Source organism: Chenopodium album, chromosome 11, assembly GCF_948465745.1.
Source record: "Chenopodium album chromosome 11, dcCheAlbu1.1, whole genome shotgun sequence".
Taxonomy (NCBI): Eukaryota; Viridiplantae; Streptophyta; class Magnoliopsida; order Caryophyllales; family Amaranthaceae; genus Chenopodium; species Chenopodium album.
In genome coordinates this window covers 42,581,632-42,609,577 of record NC_137844.1, presented here as the reverse complement: position 1 = coordinate 42,609,577, position 27,946 = coordinate 42,581,632, and the positions used below count along the sequence as shown (strand labels likewise).

General features: G+C 33.7%; 1 protein-coding gene across 4 annotated transcripts; it reads right to left on the bottom strand.

The window, feature by feature from the left end:
• Window positions 1-26: 26 nt before the first annotated feature.
• Window positions 27-27,152, bottom strand: LOC145568906 (cleavage stimulation factor subunit 77-like). 4 transcript variants are annotated; one of them, XM_081628286.1, is made up of 22 exons: window positions 26,827-27,152; window positions 26,620-26,682; window positions 26,032-26,141; window positions 25,724-25,824; window positions 25,050-25,111; window positions 24,841-24,981; window positions 21,327-21,455; window positions 20,568-20,614; window positions 19,820-19,883; window positions 18,730-18,850; window positions 18,531-18,589; window positions 18,384-18,452; window positions 15,468-15,608; window positions 14,832-14,896; window positions 11,628-11,724; window positions 9,628-9,687; window positions 8,721-8,873; window positions 7,642-7,708; window positions 7,451-7,558; window positions 6,047-6,181; window positions 2,929-3,150; window positions 27-356 (listed from the first exon to the last, which is right to left on the bottom strand). In XM_081628286.1, the coding sequence occupies exons 1-22, from the start codon at window positions 26,899-26,901 to the stop codon at window positions 193-195; spliced, it is 2,253 nt and encodes a 750-aa protein (XP_081484412.1). In that variant the 5' UTR covers window positions 26,902-27,152; the 3' UTR covers window positions 27-192. The 4 variants fall into 4 exon arrangements, with proteins under 4 accessions (XP_081484412.1, XP_081484413.1, XP_081484414.1 ...); XM_081628287.1 differs by having other exon boundaries at window positions 24,841-24,966; XM_081628288.1 differs by lacking the exon at window positions 21,327-21,455.
• Window positions 27,153-27,946: the final 794 nt, after the last annotated feature.

The following is a 27,946-nucleotide window of genomic DNA, read 5'->3' as shown; positions in this document are numbered from 1 at the left end:
AGGGATTTTAAGATATTTGACATGTATTGCTAAAAAAGAGTGCAACTGCTGATAAATTATTAGAAGGATAACTGAATCATTACATTATTAGGGGATTATACAAAAATTTATTTGATAAATATAAATAATGTAAAATAAAAAGAAAAACTAGTGATACAAATGCTAATTGTACAAAATTACATTATCAGGCTATCAGCTAGTGCTCCCAGACTGTTCTCCAGAAAATGCACTGCCATACGACGTTGATCCTGTTTGTGAAGCTGATCCTCCACGAGCTTTCTGCAATTGGCGCAATCTGAAGGCATCTTTGGGAAGAGGTGCGCTCTGCATTGAAGCAGTTTCATCATCATCTTGTCCTGCAAAAGAAATCAACCATATATAATGATCCCGAGCAAGTTAATATGTATAAAGCTTCACAAGTATCACAATGATCAGCTTGATGAGTGCTACACAAATACTCAGTATGGGTATTCATACTATACCAACCACAGCCATTTACATAATCCAGCCAGCAAACTCCAGGTATCAAAATAACCAAAAATCAGTTCTATAGGAGCTTTTAAACCTGTGACTCGCAAACAACTAATGAGACCATCAATATAGGGAAACTAACTAAATTTGGATACATAAGACTAGGTTTCAAATTTAAAGACATCTGAGAAACCTGTATCAGCAGTTTCTTCATCAAAACTGTAGATACAGACCTATGTTTGGTTTCAGCAAGGTTCAGTATCTAATTCAATGCATTTGAATTTTGAGTACATAGACTCCGTTTGATTGACTTGGTCTGTTTCTAGTAATCAGTTCATGATATATCATATCAACTTCTAGTTCAACTTATCAACGAAATAAGAAATAGTTGTGGTTGTTTTACGTTATCTCATAAGAGCACAGATATGCCTTGAAATGGAATGAAGAGCTTTGTACCATGGGAAACATATTGAACAAAACGAAAAACAATAAGAAAAAAATACATTGCAGGCGAAACTAGCAGAAAAATCAATTAATGTGAAACTAAGACTTTCTCTCCTATGGAGCAGCAAGCATTATTAATTCTCATTTCCGAGGTACCTATCATCCACTGAAATAATAAGATTACTTAGCTCATTGTTAAATAGACCATTCTATAGGCTTAAAAAAATCTTAATACTCACATCTATCATCCTCAATAAACACAACTTTTGTCCTTCATTAAAAGACATCTGGATTTCATATACTCTCCAATTTTGAAAGTTTTGACTCAGTTTCCCATTTGGGGTGATTCAGAAAGCTTGACTTAGTTCCCTTTTACAACCTTACCAACACTATTTACTACTTCACAGTTTCTTACTTTATCCACCTTTCCCTTACACTAACCATGTTTAAATTCATCTTACTTTAACCACCTTTCTCTTACACCCAAACAATAGCCTACAGTAGATGAATCAAACTTCTGAGAGTATGAATTTTGATGCCTTGTCTGTTGTGTCTTATAAGGCGGAACAAATGGCAATTGGCAGAGAGTTGCATATTCAAGAAAAGTAGACTTTGACTGTTTTCAATGGTAAAATGTAATACTCCTTCCATCCCACAAAAAACTTCCCCTTCTCTTGGGACACTGTTAAGCAAGAGAATAATAAATTAGGCAGTGGATACTCCTTCCATCCCATTATTAAGTGTCTGTTTTACTAATTGGGTGCCTCAAAATAAGTGCTTTGTCTCATGTATTCCTTAAATATCCTTTAAAATTGGGGCCCATATGTACTTCACACATGCTTTTTCATTATTGTCTCTACTAGAAAACAGTACTCTTTATAATTATTTCCAATGTACTTCACACATGCTTTCTATACTTCCTTCATTTACATTAAAACCCATGAAATATGAGAAACGAACACTTAACAATGGGACGGAGCCACAGAGGGAGTACTATTTATTGTTTTTTAGTTGAACAGAGGAGTTAAAAAAAAAATATATAAAGGGAAAGTAAACCATTACTATATTAAGTGGACCAAATTCAAGAGAGGAATGGGAAGCTTATTGAGGGACAAGAATTAAGAGAATGGGAAGTTTTTTTTGTGGACTTCCATATCCTTATAATATTTCACATTCTATGCCAAAGAATGCATCATTTGTCTAAGGTCCAAGATAAGGTTCTAGGTCTCGGAAGCAACCTTTTAATACATTGCCAGTGAAGCTAATTCACATTGATACAACCACTATCCCATTAGTTTTTATTAGAATATATTTCCTGAAAGTTCTGGGGACTTAATTATCAGCTGCCCTGTGGTAAGCAACATGTCTTGATGATACAAGGAGTGAGCAATCATGCATGTTTAAGATGCTTGTAAAAATCTTCTAAGCCATGTCCATTCTTATAAATCTTGCATTTATTAGAACCAAATTGATACAACCACTATTCCATTAATTTTTATTAGAATATATTAATTGATACAACCACTATTCCATTAATTTTAATATATTTCCTGAAAGTTCTGGGGACTTAATTATCAGCTGCCCTGTGGTAAGCAACATGTCTTGATGATACAAGGAATGAGCAATCACGCATGTTTAAGATGCTTGTAAAAATCTTCTAAGCCATGTCCATTCTTATAAATTTTGCATTTATTAGAACTACATTGATACAACCACTATCCCATTAATTTTTATTACTAGTAGAATATATTTCCTGAAAGTTCTGGGGACTTAATTATCAGCTGCCCTGTAGTAAGCAACATGTTTTGATGATACAAAGAATGAGCAATCATGCATGTTTAAGATGCTTGTAAAAATCTTCTAAGCCATGTCCATTCTTATAAATCTAGCATTTTACACAAATATAGTGAGGCATCTTAGCAAACATCCATTTCACACAGAGACATAGTTGAGCATCATAGCAATCATGCATTTTACACAGACATAGTGAAGCAACAAAATTATAAAACATACTCTCTGCATCTTTCCTCTTTCCAGGTTGTCTATCTCTTGCCATTCTCACAGATGAACCACTTGGAGCTGGACGGGCTTTGTGTGTACCAGAAGGCTCGCTTATACCAGAAGCAGCTACTGCAGGTACTTGACCTGCTGAGGGCACATGCTTTGACGCCTGTCTGGTTACAGGGTTACTTTGCAAACATATTGACAGCACGAAATCTACATCTGGTGCAGGACCTGACATTTCAAAAAATAAACTTTAGTTGTGGGGTAGACTACAAATTTAGAGGCAATGAGAAAACAGCAACAAGTAATTCGAAAGGAACCACAAATTGGCAGAATGCTGAAACTGGCAAGCACAAAATGTTACATGTAAACAGAAAGCATCAAATCCAGTAAAGAAAATTCCCCCATTCCACAAGTTTTCTTTAACCAGAACAACCGGGGTCAACAACTTGGCAACTAATAACAGGTCACCAGATAAAACTCCAGGTAAGAAAGGAAATTCATAAATATAATCCTCAAATTCAGTTTCTTACTTTAGATCCACCCTCCCACGATTCCCAACCTCATTAAAATTAAAAAAATTAAATAAAAAAATAAATAAAAAAAATTAAACACATGCTATAGTTTGCTCTTCCATATTTTCCTCAACTAGTTACACACTTACACTACGGCTTTCAAATTCATGAAAATAATCCTCAAACCCAGAATTCTATATTGTTGATACGATCTTAATTCCACGGAGCAATTAGGTTGTAAAAACCTTTTTATCAATTTTTTTCATATTCGCCCAAGGTTTTACTTTTTTCACTTTCATTTTCAAGCTCTTTACATCATTATATATATCCAGCCATAAAGATGCATATCCATTAAGCTTATTGACTATGATCATAAAAGACTTCTCATCTAAATAGCCTTTCACTACAAATCCTATTACACCTTGTCATCCATTCCTAAAAAGCATTAGGATCAGAATTACTTACCTAGTTTTGGAGGCTCTAATTTAACATTTTTAATTCACGCATTTCTTCCTTTCCCACACTCATCTTCCAAAGAACTAGAAGTTCAACTTATATCAACCTCAAATTCTTCCTCGTTTTAAATCCCACATGCTTCTATGCCTCTTAACTACAACGTCAAGTCCAATGGTTGTGAGTTTGTGAATAGTGGCTGATTTCTTAAATAAATCACTTATCTAATAAGATTATTAAGAAATTTTCCCTGATCAAAAGACGTGTTTAATTGAAAATTATCCCCATGCATTCGGCACTTTATGGTCCAAAGTGAAAGTACAAAATAACAGACTGGGGATTCTTTGTTTTTGAAACCAAGGATTAAGAACTGTGTAATGATTCAAAACCCTCAATTAACCAACACTTGTGCAGATGAAGCTATTGAAAAGTTGAATACTTACATTATAACTCATGTTAAAATTCAAGAAAGTTTTAAAGGAGTGGTTAAAACGTTGGAGTAAAAAACACATAAAGGTTTGAGAAAACATTAGTAAAGGAAATCAATACAGTTCATAAAACAGTAGTGGGATAAAATAATAAAATAAAATACGATAATAAATATAGAAAGTATGTATATAATAACGACATGTTGACATGAAAATTTCTCCCTCAACACCACCCCCTATCCCACACCATATTTTCCTCAATACCCAAAGCACTCATGTCACTCCCAATCACCCTCTTTCAAGTTTTATTAGGTCTTTCCCCACCTCTCGCGATCGCAACACTTTGCAATTCTTCAAGCCTCCTTAGTCCTTACCGCACGACACTTGGTCTCCTTCTTACATGGCTAGACTATCTTAAACCATCTTAAGCGATATCCCTCATCTTGTACTCAATCGATGTAACCCCTACTTTCTTCCTAATTATCTCATTCCTCAACCGATTTTAAGGCAAATGAAAAAAATCTCAAAACAAGTTTCAACTTCAAAGGATCGTTTAGTTAGTGAAAGAGTAAGATACTTGGCTAAAATCCTACTTTACATTACCCTTTAAGCATAACACTCAAAATAAAGAAGTGAAAATTTTAATAATTATAAGATAAGAGCTCTAATATATACTTGAAGAAAGAATAAGAATTTGTATTTCTTCCCAAAATGGATTTTACAAAAAAGTCCAAAGGAAAAAAAAAAAATAAAAAAAAATAAAATAAAATTGAACACTATAGATGTCGCTCAAATTGTATTCATGACTTACTATGGCCGAATAATACATTTGTAGAAAAATTTGAGGAAAATTATACATTCTCGTGACTGCCTTGTGTTCACAACTTCACATGTTTTGATTCTGAAAACCCAGTCAAAATGTTGCTTCTCACTAGAATTTTGGCTGATAATATATGGGTGGATGGGCACTCCACCACATGTTTTTAAAGCACTAATTTTCTCTAAATGGCTAGTTATCAAACTCTGCTTTTGGTTAACAGTAATGGCTGATTTGTAAATGCTGATCAGTCAGAAACAATTCAGTACAAAAATGAGTAAGGAAAAATTACTAGTGCCATTTCTTGATACAAGCAACACGTAAAAAGGCTCAAGGCGATGGGGATTTACATATGCCTTAGGCTAGCCACATTGAAGTGAGACAAATTAAATATAAGGTGAGAAAATTTCGAAAAAAAAGCCGAGTGCACCTCACCAAAATCACCTCAGCTGGTCCAGTAAAAGTAAATAGACCCTGTCACTTTGTGCCTAAGGCGCACCTATACACTAATACTTAGCCAAAAATAAACTACAAAACAAAATTTACAAATTCCTCTTTTTTCAAGCATAGGGTTCTAGTACATTTTAAAAATAAATTACAAAACAAAATTTACAAATCCTTCTTTCTTCAAGCATAGGGTTCTAGTACATTTTAGCAATATCTTTTTTTATAACAGGTATTAAAAAAAATTAAGAAAAAATTTACTATTAAGATCAAATCATCATTAAAAAAAGGTTAAAAAGAACATAGAAAAAAAATCTTTTAATATTAATCTCATCGATCTCGTAAGTATGATACCAAATCCCATATTGCACCGCATAAAGTGTAAAAAATTAGAGGATAAAACTTTTATGTATCTATCACTAGCAAAACAATTAAAAAATTGAAACACTTGAATTAAGTTCAATTATCACCTTCTACGGCAGGAAGATTTGCTATAAATGCTACAAGTGCAGGAGGAGCTGCTTTTAGAATCCCATCAAATGTTGACATGGTAGTAGAGACAGTGGGAAGACCCCCTACTATTCCACTTGGAGGAGTTGTAGACCCTGCAATTAATGATCAAGTTTTCAACATCCAGAAATGGTGCGAGTAAAAACACAACATTTCAGGTCTAAGATAAATTAAGTGTTCAGGTTAACATGAAGTTATCATTAATTTTGCAAAAGTTGAAAGTATGTTAACTCCTAAAGAGTGACGCAGTGAAAAATTCATAATTTGAATACTTGATCGTCATCTGTAATAAACTTAATGGCTTTGAAAAGCTTGATTCTTATAAATTCGTGCCTAATGCTAAAAGTGAATATTCTAGTGTATCAAATTAAAGGAGACTCCCATAAAATTTCATCCTCTAAAATATCTAAATATCCGAATACAAAAGAACCTTATTTGATGCTTGTCATTAAAATGAAATTTTATTAGGGTCATTTATGTGGACAATTTAAAAAATCCCTTGTAGATGTAATTACGTAGTATAAAATTATTGCACAGCAGGCTAAATTTCAAATGTCATAGTATGAACTCATGACCCGGAATTCACAGACTCACAATTCATATAAGCTATGTTACTCGGACTCTTTATTTTTCCTCACATACCCATGTTGGATCCTCGACATTCGAACATGGGTATGACACTCGGACACTTCACTTTTAGTTCAAAACCATGGAACTTTTTTACAAAAAAGCCGAGTCAGACGCTTGGACACACACCCGTATCAGACATGGGTAAGTAACATAGCATATAAGAGTATATCATACTCTAATTCAGAGGCATATATACATATATATACAGGATTCTGTTTCATTGCATCAGCCACTTATTCCAGCTTTCTAATCTCACATATATTTTCACATCTAGTTTAATATTTTGCAGTAGACACATGTAGGGAATATGAATAGCTACATAAATTTTACAATAAGTCTATAAAACCTCTTTACTTTTATGATATAAGTAAATCACACAACATATTGAGCAAGGCATTCCCAGGGGGGCTGCACCTTCTAAGCCATTTGTATTTCTTGACAGCAGCTAACCCTCAGCATATGCTCAAAATTGAGACTTCCATGGATTAGGCGCGTTTATGGACATAGTAAACAAAGGTTCTACTCTAACTTTGAACTTTGGTTGTACAAATCCAACATATAGCATATATATTGTTTGCAACAAGTTGCAAGGCATGTCAAGTTGTCACAGTTGTAGGTTCTGATTACAGAGCATAAAATGTACTGGCAAGATTACACATAGATTCCAATATCATGACATTTTGTGCAAAACAGTTGCACACAAAATATAATCGTTGCAAAGTTTGGTTACAAACCTTGTTTCTGCCCAGGGTCATATATCATCATCTGGGTAATATCAGGATAAATCACTTCGGACGATTGGTCCAACATAGGAGTAACTCCTGAAGTACTCTTCTCTTCACCTTAAGTAGCACAAGCAACCCCATCAACATTTAATAAAATGTGGAAAATCTATCACAATCAACAGTGTTTAGAAATTCATTACCTGTAGTAGTAACTCCATTTGGCACGTTAGATTTTTCCGCTTTTCTGTTCATGTTCATAGTGAGCCACTGGATGTTTAAACAAAATGATGTGTTTAGTATTCTTGAAACATTTAGTAATCAAAACATACTAAATATCTTATAGCTCAAGAATTTGTTGTGCTCTAGTATTTGTTACACATATTTAGTGATACCAGATGTCTGTAATGCCATATAACCCTATCCAGTATGCAAGGAAAAAGAAGGGAATAAAACATTTATGGTTGACATCGCAACAGTAGGGTTACATTATTTGTGAACAGTGGTACAACCGTATACGATGCATGCATTATAAGAAATTGACTGGGCATAGAGCCTACACATCATTTTTCCATTCTTTCGAGCTATATCTGTCATTTTACACGAGTACTTCTGATTGTGATACAACCACATTGCATGATCTAGATCATGGACATTAATCCTATAAATCCTTTTTTAATTCTTAAACATACTCACCAAAAAAACTCAAAAGACCTCCTAACTTTGTTACAATCGGTTACTATACTCTTTGGAATTAAACAGAAGCAACAAGAAAGGATTATGCACTAGTATTTCATACATAAGTTGATAGCACCTCCAAACAATTATAGATTGACACCTGTCCTATTTCTATTAACATATTATTATCCACCATACAACTAGTTCTGAACCAGGGTTCTTCAGAAATTGGGTTCTCTAACAATTCTTGATTATTAGGAAACAGTGTGCCGCACAAGTAACTAGGAAAATAACAAACACATTCCACACAATTTTCTCTCTACAACATCAAATTATCAATAATCATTTTAACAAAATGACATCAACATTTAAACAAATAAAAAATTACATTAGGCACTAGTACAGGATATGGGAACAAAAAGTAAAGGTAAATCTGATTTTAGTTGCTCTATCATCACAAATGCAGGAATTTGATAAGAAAAATGTAAAGGTAACTTGCAAATCAGATAATCTGATTTCAGTTGCTCTATCATCACAAATTTTGTCTCTTTTTCTATTTTTATGTTTTGGAAAGAAAGAAAGAAAGACAAGAATTAAAACACACCTCTTGCCGTGCTAAATTATCCAAATCTTTAGATGAACATGGCCAAAGATCCATAAAACTGTATCGTGAAATTACTTCCTGTAGTGAACCCTCCTGTGCTACACCTCCATCATCACTGGTCCTCGAAAGAGCCTCTTTCCTTCTTTGCTCAACCTAACAACAAACATCAGATACTATCAGAAACTCCTATACGAACCTTTACCATGTATAAAAATACAGACATTAAATCACACAATGACCAACTATATACTTATTTCAGTGCCGCCCAGGTTAATATAAAATTTGGATACAAGGCAAAAAATATTCAATTCATTATTAGTCATACAAGTTTTAGTACTGTTTCTCTGCAATTTGCATACAGTAAAACAAACATCAGATACTATCAGAAACTCCTATACGAACCTTTACCATGTATAAAAATACAGACATTAAATCACACAATGACCAACTATATACTTATTTCAGTGCCGCCCAGGTTAATATAAAATTTGGATACAAGGCAAAAAATATTCAATTCATTATTAGTCATACAAGTTTTAGTACTGTTTCTCTGCAATTTGCATACAGTAAAAATAACGTAAGACCCATTCTTCATCTTCAGGTTTGACAGAACAGTTACAGACATGTAGTTTCAATATTAATTGGATCAGTTACAAAAAAAAAAAAAAAAAAAAAAAAAAAAAAAAAAAAAAAAAAAAAACTAGGTCCCTGAAGGCCAAACTCCATGCTCAGTTGAAAAGAGAAATTCCAATTATCAGTCACTGTTCTCATTATATGTGGTACAAATAAATCAGAGGAAAAAAAAATCCTAAGAGACTTTTATTAAGAAGCAGTAAGCACATCAAAAGGCCACTGAAAATGAAGAGCTATATGAAATTAAGAATCAGATAACAATTCGCTTTACTACCTTAAGCATGCTAGCCAGGTCTCCATATGTTTGCTCAAATTGTGCAAACCGCTTCCAAACCTGTGGATTATAATTGCTAGAATAAAACACTCTTTTTACTAAGTAACAAAAGATTAAAATATAAAAGATAACATGCAGTGAGAGGATCAATTAAGAAACTGGACATTAACTTATTGCATTTAAATTTTAAGGTAAAAAGGACCAGACCCAAATCCTTAACATTTTAACAAGTCTTTTATGTATCCAATTTATACAAGATCTCCCACAGTACCTTCCACTATAATGAATATTCTGAATATTGACCTCAACCTCAAGGCTACACTTCCTCCATTGTATACTAGTCGTTACCTTTCCTAATTTTAAAAGTATTACAATAATTGCTAGTTGACGAGGACCAAGAGGTTTCTTCCCTGGTTTATTCTTGCCATCGTCAAAATTTGGAATTGCTATTTGAGGTTTACTTCCTTATGTCACTCATAGAGTCATAGGTAGTGATTAGGTAATAACTAGTCCATTTTACTTTATTTTAAGTGATTTTATCCTCTAGTTATACAATTTTAGTCCCATTTACATTTTAGTGGTTTTTATTCATTTTTATTCCTTATTTAGTAATTCATTTACAGTTTCTTGATTTTTATACTTTGTTGATTTAGTTTAGTTCTCTTAATTTATTTCGACTTTTATTTAATCACTTTCCCTTGTCACAACTACAACAACACTCTCCCTTGTCTCACCACGGCCACCTTCCAAACAACAACTCCATGCAGCAGCACCCCCTCACAAACACAACATCAGCCTACAGCCTCACGCACTAAGAACAACGCCACTCTCAGGCCTCAGCACAACGCAGCACCAAACACCAACGTTCATCCCTGCACAATCAACACCCCTAAGATCATTACAACCCACCAATTACATTGGTGCCATGCAAACCAAGAAAACAGAGCAATTCTCGAGTTCGAGCGAACCACAATCAAGAGGCGTTCGGAGAACCTAAAGGTGTTTGGTTCGTCCAAACCTTTTAAGACAAGCCCTATACGGAATTAAAGAATGTTTGACAGATGTGATCTGATTGGTGGGTCTCTTTGATTTCGGACCGCATTGATGATGATAGACGAAGTAACAGCCAAGATTGATTAACGATGATGGGCAGCAAAGAAAATCTCATGGAATAGCCAACAAAAAAGGAAGGGGGGGATTTCTAACTTTTGGGGATTTTATTTTTTTTATTATTTTTCCTTTTTTACCTTTCTCTTCAGTTTTCTTTTTGTTTTTATTACTCCTCTATCTTTTAAAGTGCCTCACTTGCACTATTCACATACACCAATGTTTGTTCTTCATACATAAAATCTAACATAGTCATAGAGGTAATTGCTACCTAGCTTACCTAAAATGTTTGTGATACATTGAAGTTTAACATCATCCCCAAATTTTGTTTGGTAGCTAGTAGTTGGTTTATTGAAATTTTCAACTCCTATTTAGTTGACTCAAATAGATGTCCCTTAGTCCTTGAGGAATGAGGATAATGACCATTGCCACATTACTTGTTTAATGATCCAAACAATGCGAAATTTCCTTCGTCATAACCACCAACACCCCTATCACTTTGAGAAGAAAGAAGAGTAAAATATAGTATAAACCGTTAATGTTAGATTAGCTATATATACTTACAAGTAAAAGGTGGAAGATGGTATATTAAGTGGGAAAACATGAATTGAATTTCACAATGCTTATTACAGACAAGTATATCCCCTTATTAGGACAACTATAAATCTGATATTGGGATTCTTTAGCGACTATGGGTGACCATTATATTGAAATAGTTGGGACAGCAATGGTCTCACTTGAAACATAGGAAGGTTTAGACCCGATCATAACTACTAAATAGCCACAATCCACTCCCCCCCCCCCCCCCCAACACAAGGACATTCTGTAAGCTTTATTAAGAAACTAAATTAGATGTGATTGCTTTCAGAGCAATCTGAAGAATGAGTTTGTACCTCAACAGATTCTTCAGGTGGAAGTGAGTTGAGTGCACGTTCAAACAAAGCTCGGATGTTTCTATCATCATTCAAGCGTGACAAAAAATCTGCATATCTGCAATATATAATAAATATAAAAAAAAATAGAAAGATGTGTTGGTGATAGTATATATATATATATATATATATATATATATATATATATATATATATATATATATATATATATATATATATATATATATATATATATATATATATATATACACTACCTCCATTAACAGTTATTTGCAACATTTGCCATAAACGGGTGCTACCTATTATGTGCAACAAATGAATTTTTTTCCTCTTTTAGTAAGTTTTTTTGTAAGAAATGGCCAAACTGCCCTTACTTAACCAACTTACTCCCTTAATCATTTCACTAACCATACTCTATTATAACCAACTTAACTCATCTAATCTTACAAAAAAAAAAAAAAAGGATCTCAAAACAAAAACCATCAGAATCTCAACATTCATCTTCATCATCAAATTTCTCTCTCCTCCTTCATCATCTAAATCTCAATCTTCCTCACTCCTCCTTCATCTTCAAGATCTCACTCCTCCTTCATCTTCAAAATCTTACTCCTCCTTCATCATCTTCCCTATCTGCTGTCCAGATCTGGAGATGGTCGCCTATGGGTTTCGTGGGTGTGGTGGTTCTAGGCGGCACGAGTTTCGTGGATGATGGTCTAAGTTTTGTGGGTTTCGTAGGTGGATCTAGATGTCGTGGGTCTGGGTATAGGTTTTGTTGTGGTTGATTTCCTAGCAGTGGCGGATCTAGAAATTTCAAAATGGGGGTGCAAAATTAGATGTTGGTTGATATTATTAATGTTTTCATAATGTGAATGTTTTTACTTGCTAGTTCTTATTATATCTACATACATCCTCGCTCCATTCCTTTTGTAATAATAATATATTGATACGAATCTAAAAAAAAGCCTCAAATGACTATATTTTCATTTACGTATAAATCACAATTTGTGGTTATAAAAGATTGTATGAATAGTGTCATAAGTTCAAACATATCAATATTTATAAAACAGGGAAAATATATCATATAATTTATGTTATATGGATAAAATATATATATATATATATATATATATATATATATATATTGATTTTTGTAGAAATTTCGAAAGCTATGTTAATTTTAATTCAATAAGAATAATATAAGTTCAACAAAAACAAGATGAAAATAGCAGGGCCTAAAGATTTAGAATGTATTTTTATTGCTTGTTTTTGTCGTTTAGAAGATCATGTTATGAAAATGGGAGAGCAAAATCTATTAGAATACAAATTACATATTATACTTTACCCATGAATTTCATTTTATTTTTGCAAAATGGGGATGCAAGTGCTCCCCTTGGGAGCCAAATGCATCCGCCAGTGTTTCCTAGGGTGGTAGTTGGCGTGGTGTTGGGTTTCGTAGGTAGTGGGCGGCGTGGTGTTGGGTTTCGTGGTGGTGGTGGTTCAATTAGTAGGTTCTTGGTTTCGATGGGTTTTGGGTTTTGTGGTGGTGGTTTAATTGGTGGGTTCTAGTTTTCGTGGTGGTGGTGGATTAATTGGTGGGTTCTGGGTTTCGTGGTGGTGGTGGATTAATTAGTGTTCTAGGTTTCGTGGTGGTGGTGGTTTAATTTGTGGGTTCTGGGGTTTCGTGGGGGTGGGTTCTGGGTTTCATGGTCGTGGGTTCGATGGTGATGGTTTTCGGTGGGGGTGGTTTTCGGTGGTGGGGGTGGTTTTCGGTGGGTTCTGAATTTCGGTGGTGGTGGTTTTCGGTGGATGCTGGGTTTCCGTGGTGGTGGTGGTTATTCTCGGTTTTGGGTTGGGTGGTTTGTTTTTGGTTAATTTTAGGTTTTTTAAAAAAAAAGAAATTGGATTAATACTTAAGTAATGCCCTTATATTTCAATAATCATGTTTAAAAACTTTTGTCTTGGAGTCCGTGCTACCTCCCTTTGTTGCAAATAACTATTAATGGAGGTAGTATATATATATATATATATATATATACATATATATATATATATATATATACATATATATATATATATATATATATATATATATATATATATATATATATATATATATATATATATATATATATATATTATATCATGAGCCACATTGAAAACAAAGAAAAAGGATTGTGTGTTGAATAAATTTTTTGATGGTCTTTTCACAATAACTTGTTCATCATAGCTTGACACTTGAGCTTTTGTCCATTACTAGGGTGGCTTATGCGCGCGATGCGCGAGTCATAGCTAGCAATATTCGGGAAGCTCTTTCAGTTTGGCCTTACATCACAACTTTAGTTATTAGTAGCAACACAGAAAATAGTTAAACAAGTATTTTTCAGGAGTATAAATGTCCACACACTATTCTTAAGAGTTTTAAAAAAGAGTTAATTAACATCAATGGGGGTAATTAAGTAAATAAATATTTTAGACGGTATAATTGTCCAAGCACTATTCATAAGAGTTATCTCATACTTTTTAAAAGGTAGGGATGCATATTAAAGATAACACAATCTCATTTAATCATACTTTCGGATATTGTTAAACCACAATGAACATCACAAAATGCCCAAAAAAGTGTGCTTCCATAAATGTGTCAGACCTTTGTTGGCCAAACATAAAAATTTAACCATTGATTTATAGAGAAAAATACAATAACGTTACTGATCAATCATTATCTAAAAGTATTTTTCATGTCCTTTGATAACTCAATAATAAGGAGATTTGGGAGAAAATGTAATTAGGAAAATTGCAAATATTCGCAATGGCAGAAATTTAGCAGGGAACCAGTTAACATGTTTTAACAAGGCAAATCACACCTGAACTTAACATATAGTTTGAGCATCCTATAAAATGGTTGTCAATGCCTTGGACAGCATGAAAAACCTTGTTTTCTAGGAGATAAAGACTTGAAATGCTCAAATAACAATTTACACAAACGGGTATTCAAGGCATTTTGTAATATATCCACCAAAATATAGTTCAAAATGTGTCTGGTATGGAAAAAGTAATGTATTTGTTACTAACAATTCATGGAAATAGTGGTCAAGGATATTTTTTCCTCATCAACCATAAAAAGTCAACTGGACTTATTTACATGGAAAACAGAGAATATATATAAATAAACTATTTGTAAAGGTAAAAAACAAGATTTGAACTCACTCAAGGATGTATCCAGGCTCGTGCATGAAACGTTTTAATCCTGCTTCAAATATATTATGAGCAACCTGTATGAAGAGACAACACAAAAAATCAAACAGCAGAAAAATAACAGCAACAACTATTGAACAAGAATAATAAAGAAATGGCCTAATAATAGCAATAATGAACAGTACAGTGAGTATACAACAAAAACTGGAATTCATTTTTCTGGATCTCCCGGCCATTTGAATGCAGATAGCAGGTATTGGTTTCAATAAAACAAAAATCAGGTAATATTGGATAATTTATGAATGAGAGCTTATTTCTAATAAGAACATTAAGACAGCAAAGTGGGCTAATTCTGCGGGTCAAAGAGAGTATGTTAAGTTTTTTTTTTTTTTCTTTTTTTTTGGTGGGGGGGGGGGGGGGGGGGGGGGTAAGTAATTTACTTATTTATATTAGAAATTTACACCGGCATCATATAAAGTTCAAGCCCTCGTGTTGGCGCAAAATAGTAGGTTTACATATGTTACACCCAATAGCAAGGGTATGTAATTCATAAAACCGCATTTCTTGTTCTATCGTAGTAATCATACAAATGATCTTAATTAATATTTAATAAGAAATTGGGGAATAGATTATAGAGCATTGAACTACCTTCGGATCCTTGTCAAGACAAAAAGACATCATTGCATATGCAACATATACATGATAAGTGCAATTAGGTGACTTGCGGGCATCTAAAAAATACTTGCGGGCAGCTTCAACTCCTTCACTTCTTCTAAGAAATCTAATAAACTGGAGCATCAAACATCACAAAGCAAAAGTTAGAGATTGAAAAGACGAAATTACATGTGTATTCTACCAAAGGCAAGCGCTTATCAACATGCTATAGATTCAGTATTGGAGAGGTGATGCTGTACAACGGAGTAAACATCATCAAATACAGGTCACCCTAAGACAAAGACCAAAATCCATGATTATTAATCTCTTTCCTCAATTCCTTTAAAAGTTCAATAAAAAACTTTTCATAATTCAAGTGATCAAATACCAGAAACCATCTTCAGAGAATCCTGATCACTGGTAGTCATCAACTTTGACTTAACAAGAATAGCCAACAGAACTTTGGCAAATCAACTATGTAAACTGCAGAATCACAAGAGTTCACACAGATAAGGTCTCCAGGGAAGAAATATCACTGCACATGCATGTGGCAACTCTTTCAACAAGAGCCAGCTGAGAACATTATTGCATGAACTTTTTATTTATTCTTGCCAAAAAGCACACCAGGTCAGACCAAAACTTCTTATTTCCGTTTAATTTCTAAGGAAAATTTTAAGTTGTGTCACTAATATATATATATATATATATATATATATATATATATATATATATATATATATATATATATATATATATATATATATATATATATGTCATTTTGAAAATTCACATTAAAACCTAACAAGATCCTGCTAGATTTTTTTCCTTATACAACAACAACAACAAAGCCTAGTCCCAAAATGATTCAGCCAACATGAATCGTCATAAGGAATCATACGATATAAAGAAAGGGACATAACAAGACAGCCAGTTAGAAGAGTTTGAAAAAAGGTGAGTAAAATGAGAAAAAGAAAGAGCATCCAAAAGGGAGTTTTAAAAGAGAACCAACTAACCAAGAATAAAATTCAAGAAAGTTTTGAAGGAATGGTTCAAACGTTAAGAGTAAAAAAATCATACAGGTTTGAGAAAACTATAGCAAAGGAAATCAATACAGTTCATAAAACACAAAGATAAAATTATTAAAAGTATATATATATATATATATATATATATATATATATATATCACGACACGTCGTTCACGTAAATATGGTGAAAGTTTAAAAATATAATCAAAGTTTAAATGTCAGATCAGACCAGACCAGACAAAAAAGAGTCAAACCAGACAAAAAGCTTAAGTCTTATATTATTGTGACATCATCAGCAGTTTCCTCATTTGCATGCACAGGCAGGAGAAACTATTTCATGGTTACAAATATCAATCTCAGAAAGATGTCATACTCTTGAAGGTTATAAAGCAAAGACTGATAAGAGGCTCAACAACAAATGTCAGAAAAGGACAGGTAACATGAGATGTTCAATTATGTCCATCTCAATTACAGTATGGCAATTCATCGGTTGAGCTTGTTAAGTGCAATAGAATGATCAGCTGATACAATATGTATTCATATATGCGGTGTAGTATGCACAAAACAAATTGAAACCAATAAATTGGGTTAAGACTTGAGCTTAACTGCTTAAATCCATAAAGTCAATTTGGCGAGTATCCTTAATCTTAAAGCCTGATAATCAGCTTGCATAATCTCAAACAACTTTCTTAAAAGGGAGATTATGACAAGATGATGTGAATCAAGAGGGTAATTCTTTTGAAGAGCCAATTACATTGATTTTACGTCCAATAAGGTTCGAACTTGGAGGGAAAAGTCAAGGAAGAAGGAAATTTTATACTTAGTTTTTTTGTAGAGTTTTGCTTGCAAGTTTTTACCTTTCACTTGAGAGGGTTTTTCTTGGTTTAAGCACTTAGGATTAAGTTTATTTTCTGTTATTTAGTTGTTATAAACTTTCTAAGTATATTAGGAAAGTTTTTTAGTTTGTTTAGGATTAGTTTTCCTATTCTAATTAGAAGTAGTTTTCTATTCTAGTTAGGATACTTGGGGGGCAAGGTTAGGGGTTTTCCTAATCCTTGGTAGGGATGAAATTAGCTTATTTTTAGTCTATAAATAAGGGATTTTCGTGGCTCTTAGAGACATGAAAAAAAATTGAGATTAATAATATTGTTTTGGTTTAACTTTGTTTAAACACTTTCTTTGCTAGTTTTCAATTCAAGGAGTTGTTTTGATAATTAGAACGTGCAATTCTTAGTTCTAGGAGTAGTCTAAGAGTTGTTCATCAAAGTATCTAGTTCTAGGAGTAGTCTAGATAATTTGATTAGGCATTGAATCCGTTCCAGGAGCGGTCGTTTTCAAGGTCATATCCGGTTACTTTGACTCGTTTTTGGTTCGAATTTCTTGTCAAGAACGAATCTTTATTCTAATTGTGTGATTTTAGATCTTTTATTAGGTTAAAGGGCTTTAATCCACATCAAATTGGTATCAAAGCCAGGTTGGTTTAATCGATCGATAACTTGTTCAAACAAGTCGGAATTGTTCTCGGACAACCAGTTTTTCTGTCAACTTCAGAGGGCTCGTTCTCCTTCGTTACGAGGTCTTTTAAGGTGATTCTTTTTTTGATTTTGGGTGAAATTTTGTCTTCTTTCTTCCTGCAAAATTTCAGAATTTTCAGAGTTCGTTTGCTATTAAACTGGACTGTTTTCCGCAACTGTGTCAGTTTTGGTCCGATATGGTAGTTGGTGTTTTTTGTGTGCGATTTTGTTCAAAGTTGTGCGATTTGGTAGTTGGTCCTTTATATTCATATTATAAATAGCTAATTGAGTGCTCTTTGCTCAGGAAAAAATGCTCAAAGACAACTTTGATTATTAGAAAAGTCCTTATAAATTTCTACCACACATTACTTGTATATGTGAAAGGGCTGTTGCATTCACACCATCGCCCAGCAGGCTCTCATAAATCTTCGTTGCAGGCTGCATCGAGTAAGAAAAGTTATTATTAGATAAACAATTCATATAAATGATCAAATTTATAAAGCAAGAGAAGTTCACCTGGACCGCTCCACGGGATTCTTCCAGCTCAGCATAAGCATACTTCAGCATCTCAGAACCTGCTTGAGGAAGAAAATAAGAAGCTTCAGAAAGCCCACAAGGAAAGGCAGAGACACTTTCATTTCATGAAGAAAGCGTAGACTGCCTATTAATTAAAACATGACAAGAAGCTATGAAAAGTCAAAAGCAGGAAAATCACCTGGAAGAGCCTTCAGAGCTCTCTGATAAACTTTAATAGCAGAATCTACAGACCCACTTTTTGCATGCCATGAAGCATAGTCATACCATATATCAGGATAATGATATAAATACATCAGACACTGGAATCATTCAAAAAGCAAGGGAAAGGTTAAAAAGTGACAATAGGACAGTAAGAGCACAAATTTCAAACAAAAACCATGAGAAACAAAATTAGAAGCAGCAAAAAGGAACCACTAGCTTAGCAGATGTATGATCATTTAGATGAACACAGAGTTGCAAGGTTTTCAATATTAGCTGCCTCATAGTAACGTTATGAAGTTAGCCAAGAAATGACTCTTTGCTCAAAAGGAAAGGTAATAATGCAGATAGTACAGGCACAATTTTGAGGTACAGGCAAATGATGTCTGCCACTTAGCACTCTTCAAATTCAGTAAGGGAAACAATCATCCAAGTTAGCTTGAACTTTATTTGGGTAAGCAAGCCTCAAAATCAGGTAACTATACACTTTTGTTTTTCTTTTCCTTTTTGCTTCAAGCCTTATTTTCCCTTCAGAGCGCATGAAGTTGGTGTTTTTTTTTTTTTTTTTTTTTTTTGAAAGATAAAAGGCAATTCAATTAAATTAAGTCCAGCACAAGAAGTAATTTAATTTAAGAAAAGAGACAATCATCACTTAAGTATGCTAAATTCTACAGAATAGCTAATGATACAAAAGCAACTTGCATGTTGAAACTAGCCCACCACTTTATATATGTAAATAAATGAAAAAGAGAAGAAAAAAAAAAAAAAAAAAAAACTGATCGGAAACTAAGTTACACAGACTCTTCATTTCACCTCAAGTATCTGTATCGGATCTTTGACACTCGGACATGGGTGGATGCTTAGACACTTCATTTAAGTTCAAAATCATGAAAACTTTTAACAAAATAGCCGAGTCGAACACTTGGACATGTAATCGTGTCAGATATGGGTACCCGAGTCCAAGTAGCATAGATTGGAAAAGTATTGAAAGGGAAAATAGATCACTAAAAGAACATAACAAAAGCATATCCAGTATACTTCTGCATAAATGCATACATCTATTACTCTACCTGTTCATAGGCAAAGACAATTCTTTTATTAGATGATACACTGTCAATCCTTTGAGGATTCCCCCTGCAAAGAAAACATTTTCAATAAGCACATAACTATAGCAGAATAAACAAAAGGATAGATGCGGAGGAAAGCATTGTGTTGGTTTGAAGCACAGAACCAACTTTTAAGCAGATATCATAAAGCAACTACAAGAATGAAACAGTACATACATCTAGTGTTATGTACGGATCTATAAAAAAAAATACGTGAATTACTTTAGTCTGATAAGGTTGTTACACAGCCATGAGGTTATGCATTCAAACTCTGACCTAAACTTTTCACTTCCAATGTTATTGGGAAGCATAAACAGAAACGTAACTACGGTGCTATTTTTTATCCACAGGGAGAAGGGTGAATTTGCTGGATCTTTGAAGAAGGAGAACCCACTGAAATAAAGCAACCAATAATATGTAATGCCATCAGATCAAAGTCCATGACAAAGCAGGTCTAGGGCATAACCACAATTCTTCTGACTTACAAAAATGGAAATTGCCATATGAAGAATGCACACAGTCATTTCAAGTAAGGCTGATAATAAGTTCCAAAGAAAAGAAGGTAAACGGTACTCCCTAAAATTTCTTATAGGTGAACACATCACAATCTTTTGTATTAAAATTGGGAAAAGGGGAATGATACACAATACTACATTGTATAAACTACAAGTAAATAAACAAAATGTGAAAGGCTTACGGTACCAATACTTACTTTTCAAATGCTAAAAGTTTTTTCCATGTCATCCATTGTTGTTCTTCCTGTAAACATTCAAAGATAAATCAACCATGAGATATGAAGGCGTAAAGTGTGAAGGAATGAGTTTTAACTACAAACGATGTATGACAATCCAACAAGTGACTGGCTTAACATGCATTAGACATTAAGGCATGGCAAGAGGATGAGTTCTAACTAAAAAAATGATTTATGACACTCTAACAAGTGAATGAATCAACATGATTAAGCACAGTATCTTTGCATGGCCATAGCATATGCAAACAAAAGGCCCAAAATAGGCGTAAAGTGTGAAGGAATCAGTTCAATCAACAAATAATGTATAAAACTCTAACAAGTGACTGGCTTAACATGCATCAAACATGAAGGCATGTGAAGCGGATGAGTTCTAACTACAAATGATGTATGACACTAACAAGTGACTAAATCAACATGATTAACCACACTATCCTTGCATGGTCATAGCATATGCCAACAAAAGGGCCAAAATTTTGAAACAAACAAGATACAATCTTTAATCAAAACTCTAACAAGTGACTGGCTTAACATGCATCAAACATGAAGGCATGTGAAGCGGATGAGTTCTAACTACAAATGATGTATGACACTAACAAGTGACTAAATCAACATGATTAACCACACTATCCTTGCATGGTCATAGCATATGCCAACAAAAGGGCCAAAATTTTGAAACAAACAAGATACAATCTTTAATCAAAACTAATACATATACATTGCCTTGCAAGAACCAGTTGGTGGGACGGCCAGCATGTTCCAATCAATTTCATCAACATATTTCTTCCGCTCTCTATAGACAGCTCTTGCACTATTAAATTTTGGTTGATACTCCGATATAATTCCTTTAGCCTGCATAACAATTACCACATTTCTAATCATGATACTATACGGCTTCTCAAGTATTCAATATCAAAGTTTATGCTACCAAGGACCATTTTCTCCATAAAAGAAAGTGATAGAATAATTAAAATTAAGTAGCCATCACATATGCAGATAATTATAAAGCATCATGCATCAGCATTTTTCATTCAAGACCAGCATTAGTGAGCATATGGAGCCCAGCTCATCCAGCAAGCCTATATGGCAACTGATCCAGCATACAAAGTATAAGCTAACCATGGTATACTATACATCTAGTCCTGACTAAAGAACTTTATAAACGAAAGCTCCAGTACTGCCATATACTCAAAATATGGAAGATGCTAAGGGGACTTAATTTGACTAGATACAATGATACATGCACCATTGCTATGCAGAAGCCCAATATTAAATTGAAAATGATAGCCGATCATTGGTCCGCTAGGATTACCTCATTCACAATATACCTATAAAAACCTCTAATTTTTCATATAAGAATCATATAGTAACAGCCAAGTCACTTTTCTCCTGTAAAAAAATTTGGTTACACATTTCAATACAGTTAAAAAATGTTAGATACCTCACAAATTTGCGTTTATCTATCCATTCTCTTTCTAAATATTCACACTGACTATAAAGTTTCTTTCTTGCTCCAGAACCCTCTCTAAGTTAAGTATTAATAGTCAGAGAGGGGATATTTCCTCAAAATCCTTTCAAGGGTAGCTCAAATTTGCTACTTGGTACAAATTTGGGCAATTGTGTAGCAAGCAAAAGAAAGTTCATATCTCATTCATCTATCTTATGTGCCCCCTTGTAGCATATTTCTTAAGAGACCTTCTTTCTCCACTAGCCTAAGAAAGGGAACTTATATGTTGGACAAGCTCATATCAAAACACAACTAGGAACTGGTAATGGAAGGTTTATGCTACAGCTTCAACTCTTATGAAAGGCAGAAATTAATTCCTTAGAGATATTCATATTTAGGTAGCAAAAGAGATTGATACAAATAGACCAACATGGTCCAATCCAAATAAGGTGGGTTAAGAAAACGAGACAAAATTAGGTCTGGTGGTCATTTCCATGGCTAAACCAAATGTAACGGTAAGCCTGCATATAGCCTAGAGTCAACTCCACTTCCCTCAAGAAAATATCACTGATAATCAAAGGCAACAAGGAAGATATACATAGGACATGATATTCTATCATATCAAACAAAGCTCAATAGTACAACTATCAATCATTCAATCCTCCTACTATACATAATGAAAAGGTTTAGAGGATTGCCCTAGAACAATTAGACTCAGTTCTACTAAATAAGAAGCCCCCTAAGATGTAATGAACAAACCTAGGGGAGGGGCATCATGGAACTCTGATATTATTCTATTAGTAGTCATCAGATTTGATATGAACAGGGAGAGTAGGCATAGAGAAAAGGCATCCAGAATATTTGAGTTGTTATTTGCTAGATTTGCAAGAGGGTCAAGTCTTTTGAATACTTGTAATTATTATTTATCTTTTTGTATTTCAGGTTTGCTAATCAAAATCACCACTCTCATCTCTTAGAACCATGTGCAATATGCAGTTCATTACAGCAAGCTAAGGCACTAAAGCTTTGTTCGCTTTGCGTGAAATAAGCCGTTCTTGTCTGAATTTTCTAAAATTCTGGTGTGGTTTGAATTTTTCGGATGTGGGGTGGTCTGGTCTGAATTGACATGCGAAGATAGGATCTTGTTAGGTTCACTCAACATATATTTTTTAAATATCTAATATTCTTTATTTTTAAATACGAAGATAAAGATAGATGGCAATAAGGAAAAATAAATAAATAAATAAGATCTAATCTGGTCCGAAATTTTCTGATCTTAAAAAGAATAAGCAATATGTAATAAGAATAAGGTGAAAAGAACAAAGCCTAAGAATACTTAATTTAGAGTTTCCTAGGAAATGGATCCCTAAGAATACTTATTTTAGAGTTTCCTATGAAATGGATCCCTAGCACTATGGGTAAAGAGGTAAGCTCGATTTTATAACACCCTCCGCATTACACCCACTTATAGTTCACCTAGTCAGAATAAAAAGCTACCCGAAGTAAACTCTATGACCTCAACTGTCACTAGAAAGTGAAACTCATTAGGACAAGCATCAAGCCCTACTTTCAAAATTGCACCTTGATATCTTGACAGCAGTTAGATGCAATTGCATTGAACCCATGCACAAGTGTGGCAGAACAAAACCTGAGTGGTGATCTCCACATAATGTTTTCAGACTCACTTGAGCTTGAGTGAAAGGATAAGTAATAGACAAGTTGTCACTAAGACATGAAGACTAATTCTAGATGTTAACATGTTAGGTGATTATTTTATGCATTTTAGCCCATTGGGTATTTAACAAAAACAATAAAGAAAAAAACAAAAGAAATGAAAGTCCTTAAACTACATACATGAATATGTTCATAATAACACCAAAGTAAGCTATATCATGCGCAGCAGGATTGATAACACACATAAATGTGTAAGACTCAGAATTACTATTAAGCAGCGGGTGTACAGGCTTTGACAAGGGAATCAAAACTTAGCAATTTGGTAAGAATGAGGACAATGAAATTTTACCAAGAGAAACCATGCAGTAAGGATCCACACTAATGGGTTGGTTGTCTATAAGCTACACAAAATTTAATTCACTTACATAGGCACTTGAATATGTTTAAATACTTGATGGGAACATTAAAAGCTCACAGGGAATAATAGGGAAATAGAAATAGATATTATTTGCTCCTAAGTAGGATTTGGGGGATTCTATAAATTTTAATCAGTAAAAATCAGAAAAGTACAGTAAAAATAATATTGGTTCAGTTAAATATTGTGAAAAGAACCAGGCTCTCACATTGCATAACTCCAAAACTACAATAACAATTATCTAGAATCATGTTGAATGAGATAAGCTATATTGATAAATTTAATATGATAACTAGTCATCCCCATCATGCACAAAGAGTTTGTGAGTCATAACTTCTTTAGTTATCTCCCAGTAAAGGAATTGGAAGCTAAAGTAATGGGCCTTTAAGTGCCTCAAGTGCCTTTGGGTGCCTCAACAACACCTCACAAATATTGTCTTACATAACAGCATATGCTTCATGCTTAGAACAACACGGTGCACAATGGCAAACATTATAAATATAATACGGAGTAACACTAAGGGAACTAAAATAAAGAGTATTGTAGTACATGTCCAAACAAGGTACATAACAATACTTAAGATGGTACATTGAAAACAATGCTGAATAGAATAAGAACACACTTTTGCGCTTGCTTACATCTATATACTAAAAGGAGTAAAAAATTTCTTGAAAAACCACATAATAAAAGATCAAAATTACCAGTACGCGGCTGACAGAATTTTCAAAATTCTCATATTCCTTCCATAGTTGTTCAACATTGTGCGTTGGAGTGATAATAGCTTTTTGATATGCTTTGCGAACAGCAGTCATACGATGAGTCTCATCCTGTGCTGAACAAGCCTGCCAAAACACTGTTAGAATGCACATATATCATTAAAGAAGGTAATGTAAAGATAAGTGTGACTAACCGGTAAGGACTTCAAGAAGCTGATGTACTCTAACCATACAGGGCCCGATGCAACATCAGCTCCTGTTACAAAACTATGTATCATTAAAAGCATCAAGCATCTCTCAACTGTCACACCCTTCAATCAATTGCTATAATCAGGAACAATTCCACCTCCTTTTGCAGTATGACTATAAACTGCAAGCCTGTCCTTAATTGTTTATCCAAGCAGAAAAACCATAGATTTACAATAAAAACTTTGACCAACAGGGTGGCAACAAAATAGACTTCAAAAAGGCATTTGACCAATTCAGATCACAGGCATGAATTTGCAACCTGAAGCCCCAAAAATCGCATACACAAGCTAAGGCCACATAACAGAAGTTAGTTTACAGGAAGCAATGATGGCTATACCCTACTTGGTAAACACAACACTAAGGCAATTAAGTTCTTTTGCTCCATGCTCAAAACATCAAACATATAACTGTAGATGATGAGGATAATAACAAACCAACTCACCAACTGATGGTTATATGAATTATATCCTTCTGTCAAAATAGATAATTAAACTACAGTGAATAACTGAACGAACAAGTGGGAAAAAGGTGGTGGCCATGCGAGTCATTGGAAAAAATTCAGTACGGAAACATCTTACTGAAAGTTCTTTATGTATGTTTGCAAAAAGAGTTAACTTACCGACACAATTCAGCATATAATCAAAGGCTTTCCTTGTTTCTTCCTGACCATCAAAGCCCTTCTTTTCATTAACCTTCTTTATAAAACGAATATAGCACCTCCTTTTAGAAGCAATATGGAGCACACAGTGAGACATGTATTAATAAACAAGAAAAGTACACTTAGAAGACATCAAAAGATAATCGTATATCACAAACAGCAACTCCAAATTAGAAGGCAATTACAAACCTAAGACCAGATTCACATAGCAAGTTATAATGTCAGATTATCCATAGTAAAGCCCAAAGGAAATAGAAGATCTCACTTACCAAAGAGGAACTTGAGGACAAATCATTAGACAACGGCTAAAGATTTGTTTTGTAGCATCATCATTATTGACGGCCATTTGTGCCTCCACATACTGCTTCCAAAACTTTGCCTGGACATCAATTTATTCAGTTTAGATCAATACTTCGTACATTAATTCATTCTTATTTAATTGCAACATGTTCCTTTTAGGGATGTTGCAATTAATTTCAAAATTATATTATCCGGCCAATGATTTTCGTTATCTCTCTCTCCTCGTCAAGTTTCCATCTTTATTGTTTTGCTTTAACTTCCAACCATAATCACTAATTTCTAAACACTTTAACATCTTGGGGTTTGAAAATATATTAGCAAAATTATTGCTTGTTGCTTGTTTCACCTCACCCATTGCCATTAAAATCGAACGAAAAAAGTAAATCAAACCAATGTAGTTTTGAACCTAACAATGATTCCAATTTATCATTACATGATTCAAATATTACCAAAACCCGAAATTTCATTACTTTGAACATACCAATGATCTGTTCCTATATAATAAACTTAGCATAAGAAATTATTTATGAGCAGAAATTTAGATAGAGCGCACTTACAGCAGTAGGATATATGGCCAGAAGTTGTTCATAAATGGGAATTGCTTCAGTAATTGGCAGATGCTAATCACAAAAAAAAAAAAAAAAAAAAAAAAAAAAAAAAAAAAAAAAAAAAAAAAATTAATACGTAGTATCGAACTATACGAAAATTTGTAAGAAATTGAATAACAAGAAATTAGAGTGAGAAAATCAAGTAGTAAAAATTACCAAAGCTTCGTTTGCCAAAATCTCAGCAGCTTCAACATTGTATTTATCATTATTATTGTCGAGATTATCGGCCATTAGTGGGTTAATTAAGGGGGTTTAATGGGTTCATCTAAACCCCCAAATCTGAAAATTTTATTCAATTTTTATTGGAAAGAGTTAAACAATGAAAGAATAAACGGAAACGATTGTGTAGTTAGTGAAGTAGCGAGTTATTGAGCTCGATTTCTCAAGAGTTCAAATATGCAAAAAAATAATTTGCCATTTTTGGTTAACAATTGGGGATGGAGAGAGGGCAGCTTGGCGTTTGAACTCGATTTTGCAACTAATAAAAGTAATACTCCGTAACTAGTTTTTAGTAAACGACTATGTCCCGAGTTACTTTATTATTTCTACAATAATTATTTTTATTAATATTTAATTTATAGTGAATATTTAAATGTCGTGTAATATGGTAATACCTTACTAACTAACACTTTATATTTTAAACTTAATGTCTTGATTTTTCAAATCTTATAAAACCATATGTTTAAACATAGAGTGAAAATCGGATTTAAATGAGGGTGTTTCCCTATAGCTTAAACATATGAAGTATAAAAACAAGGAGTCGGAAAGTAGCACGTGGCGCCTAATCTTGTTTAGGAACGTCTTTTAATATATAGTATAGATAGATAGATAGATAGATAGATAGATAGATTCGTTGAATAATGCTTAGAGGTGCCAAATCGGGTACCAAGATAGAGTTTGGGTTGACATACAATGGGTCAAGATATTTGGGTTGGGTGATGGTAGGTCATTTTATCCTATCAGATCAAATCAAGTCGGGTCAAGCTTAATTAAATACGGGTCAAAGTTGTGTTCAAGTATGGTCGGGTACAAATCGAATTTGGGTCAAGTCAAATTCAGGTCAAGTTTAGATGAGCTCATATACAGATCTAACCGGGTTTATTTGGGTCAAGATGGATTTAATATACTTTGATACGGGTCATTTCAAATTCGGTTAAATCTCAGTTGAAATCAATTCACTTTTAATTTTGGTTAAAATTAATAAATAAGTTTTGGGTTAGGTTTAATCGGGCCACGAGTAAATAAAGGTCGGATAAAATGAGGTATTTTTCGGGTA

Bases quoted from the DNA above. Each gene is read 5' to 3' on its own strand.
- LOC145568906 (XM_081628286.1), bottom strand. From the start codon at position 26,901: ATGGCCGATAATCTCGACAATAATAATGATAAATACAATGTTGAAGCT. The intron at 19,884-20,567 runs GTAAGTATTGGT...TTTTCTTTGCAG, and splicing joins AAACTTTTAGCATTTGAAAA to GGGGAATCCTCAAAGGATTG. The intron at 7,709-8,720 runs GTGTGTTTTAAT...TTAAACATCCAG, and splicing joins ATAATTTAGCACGGCAAGAG to TGGCTCACTATGAACATGAA.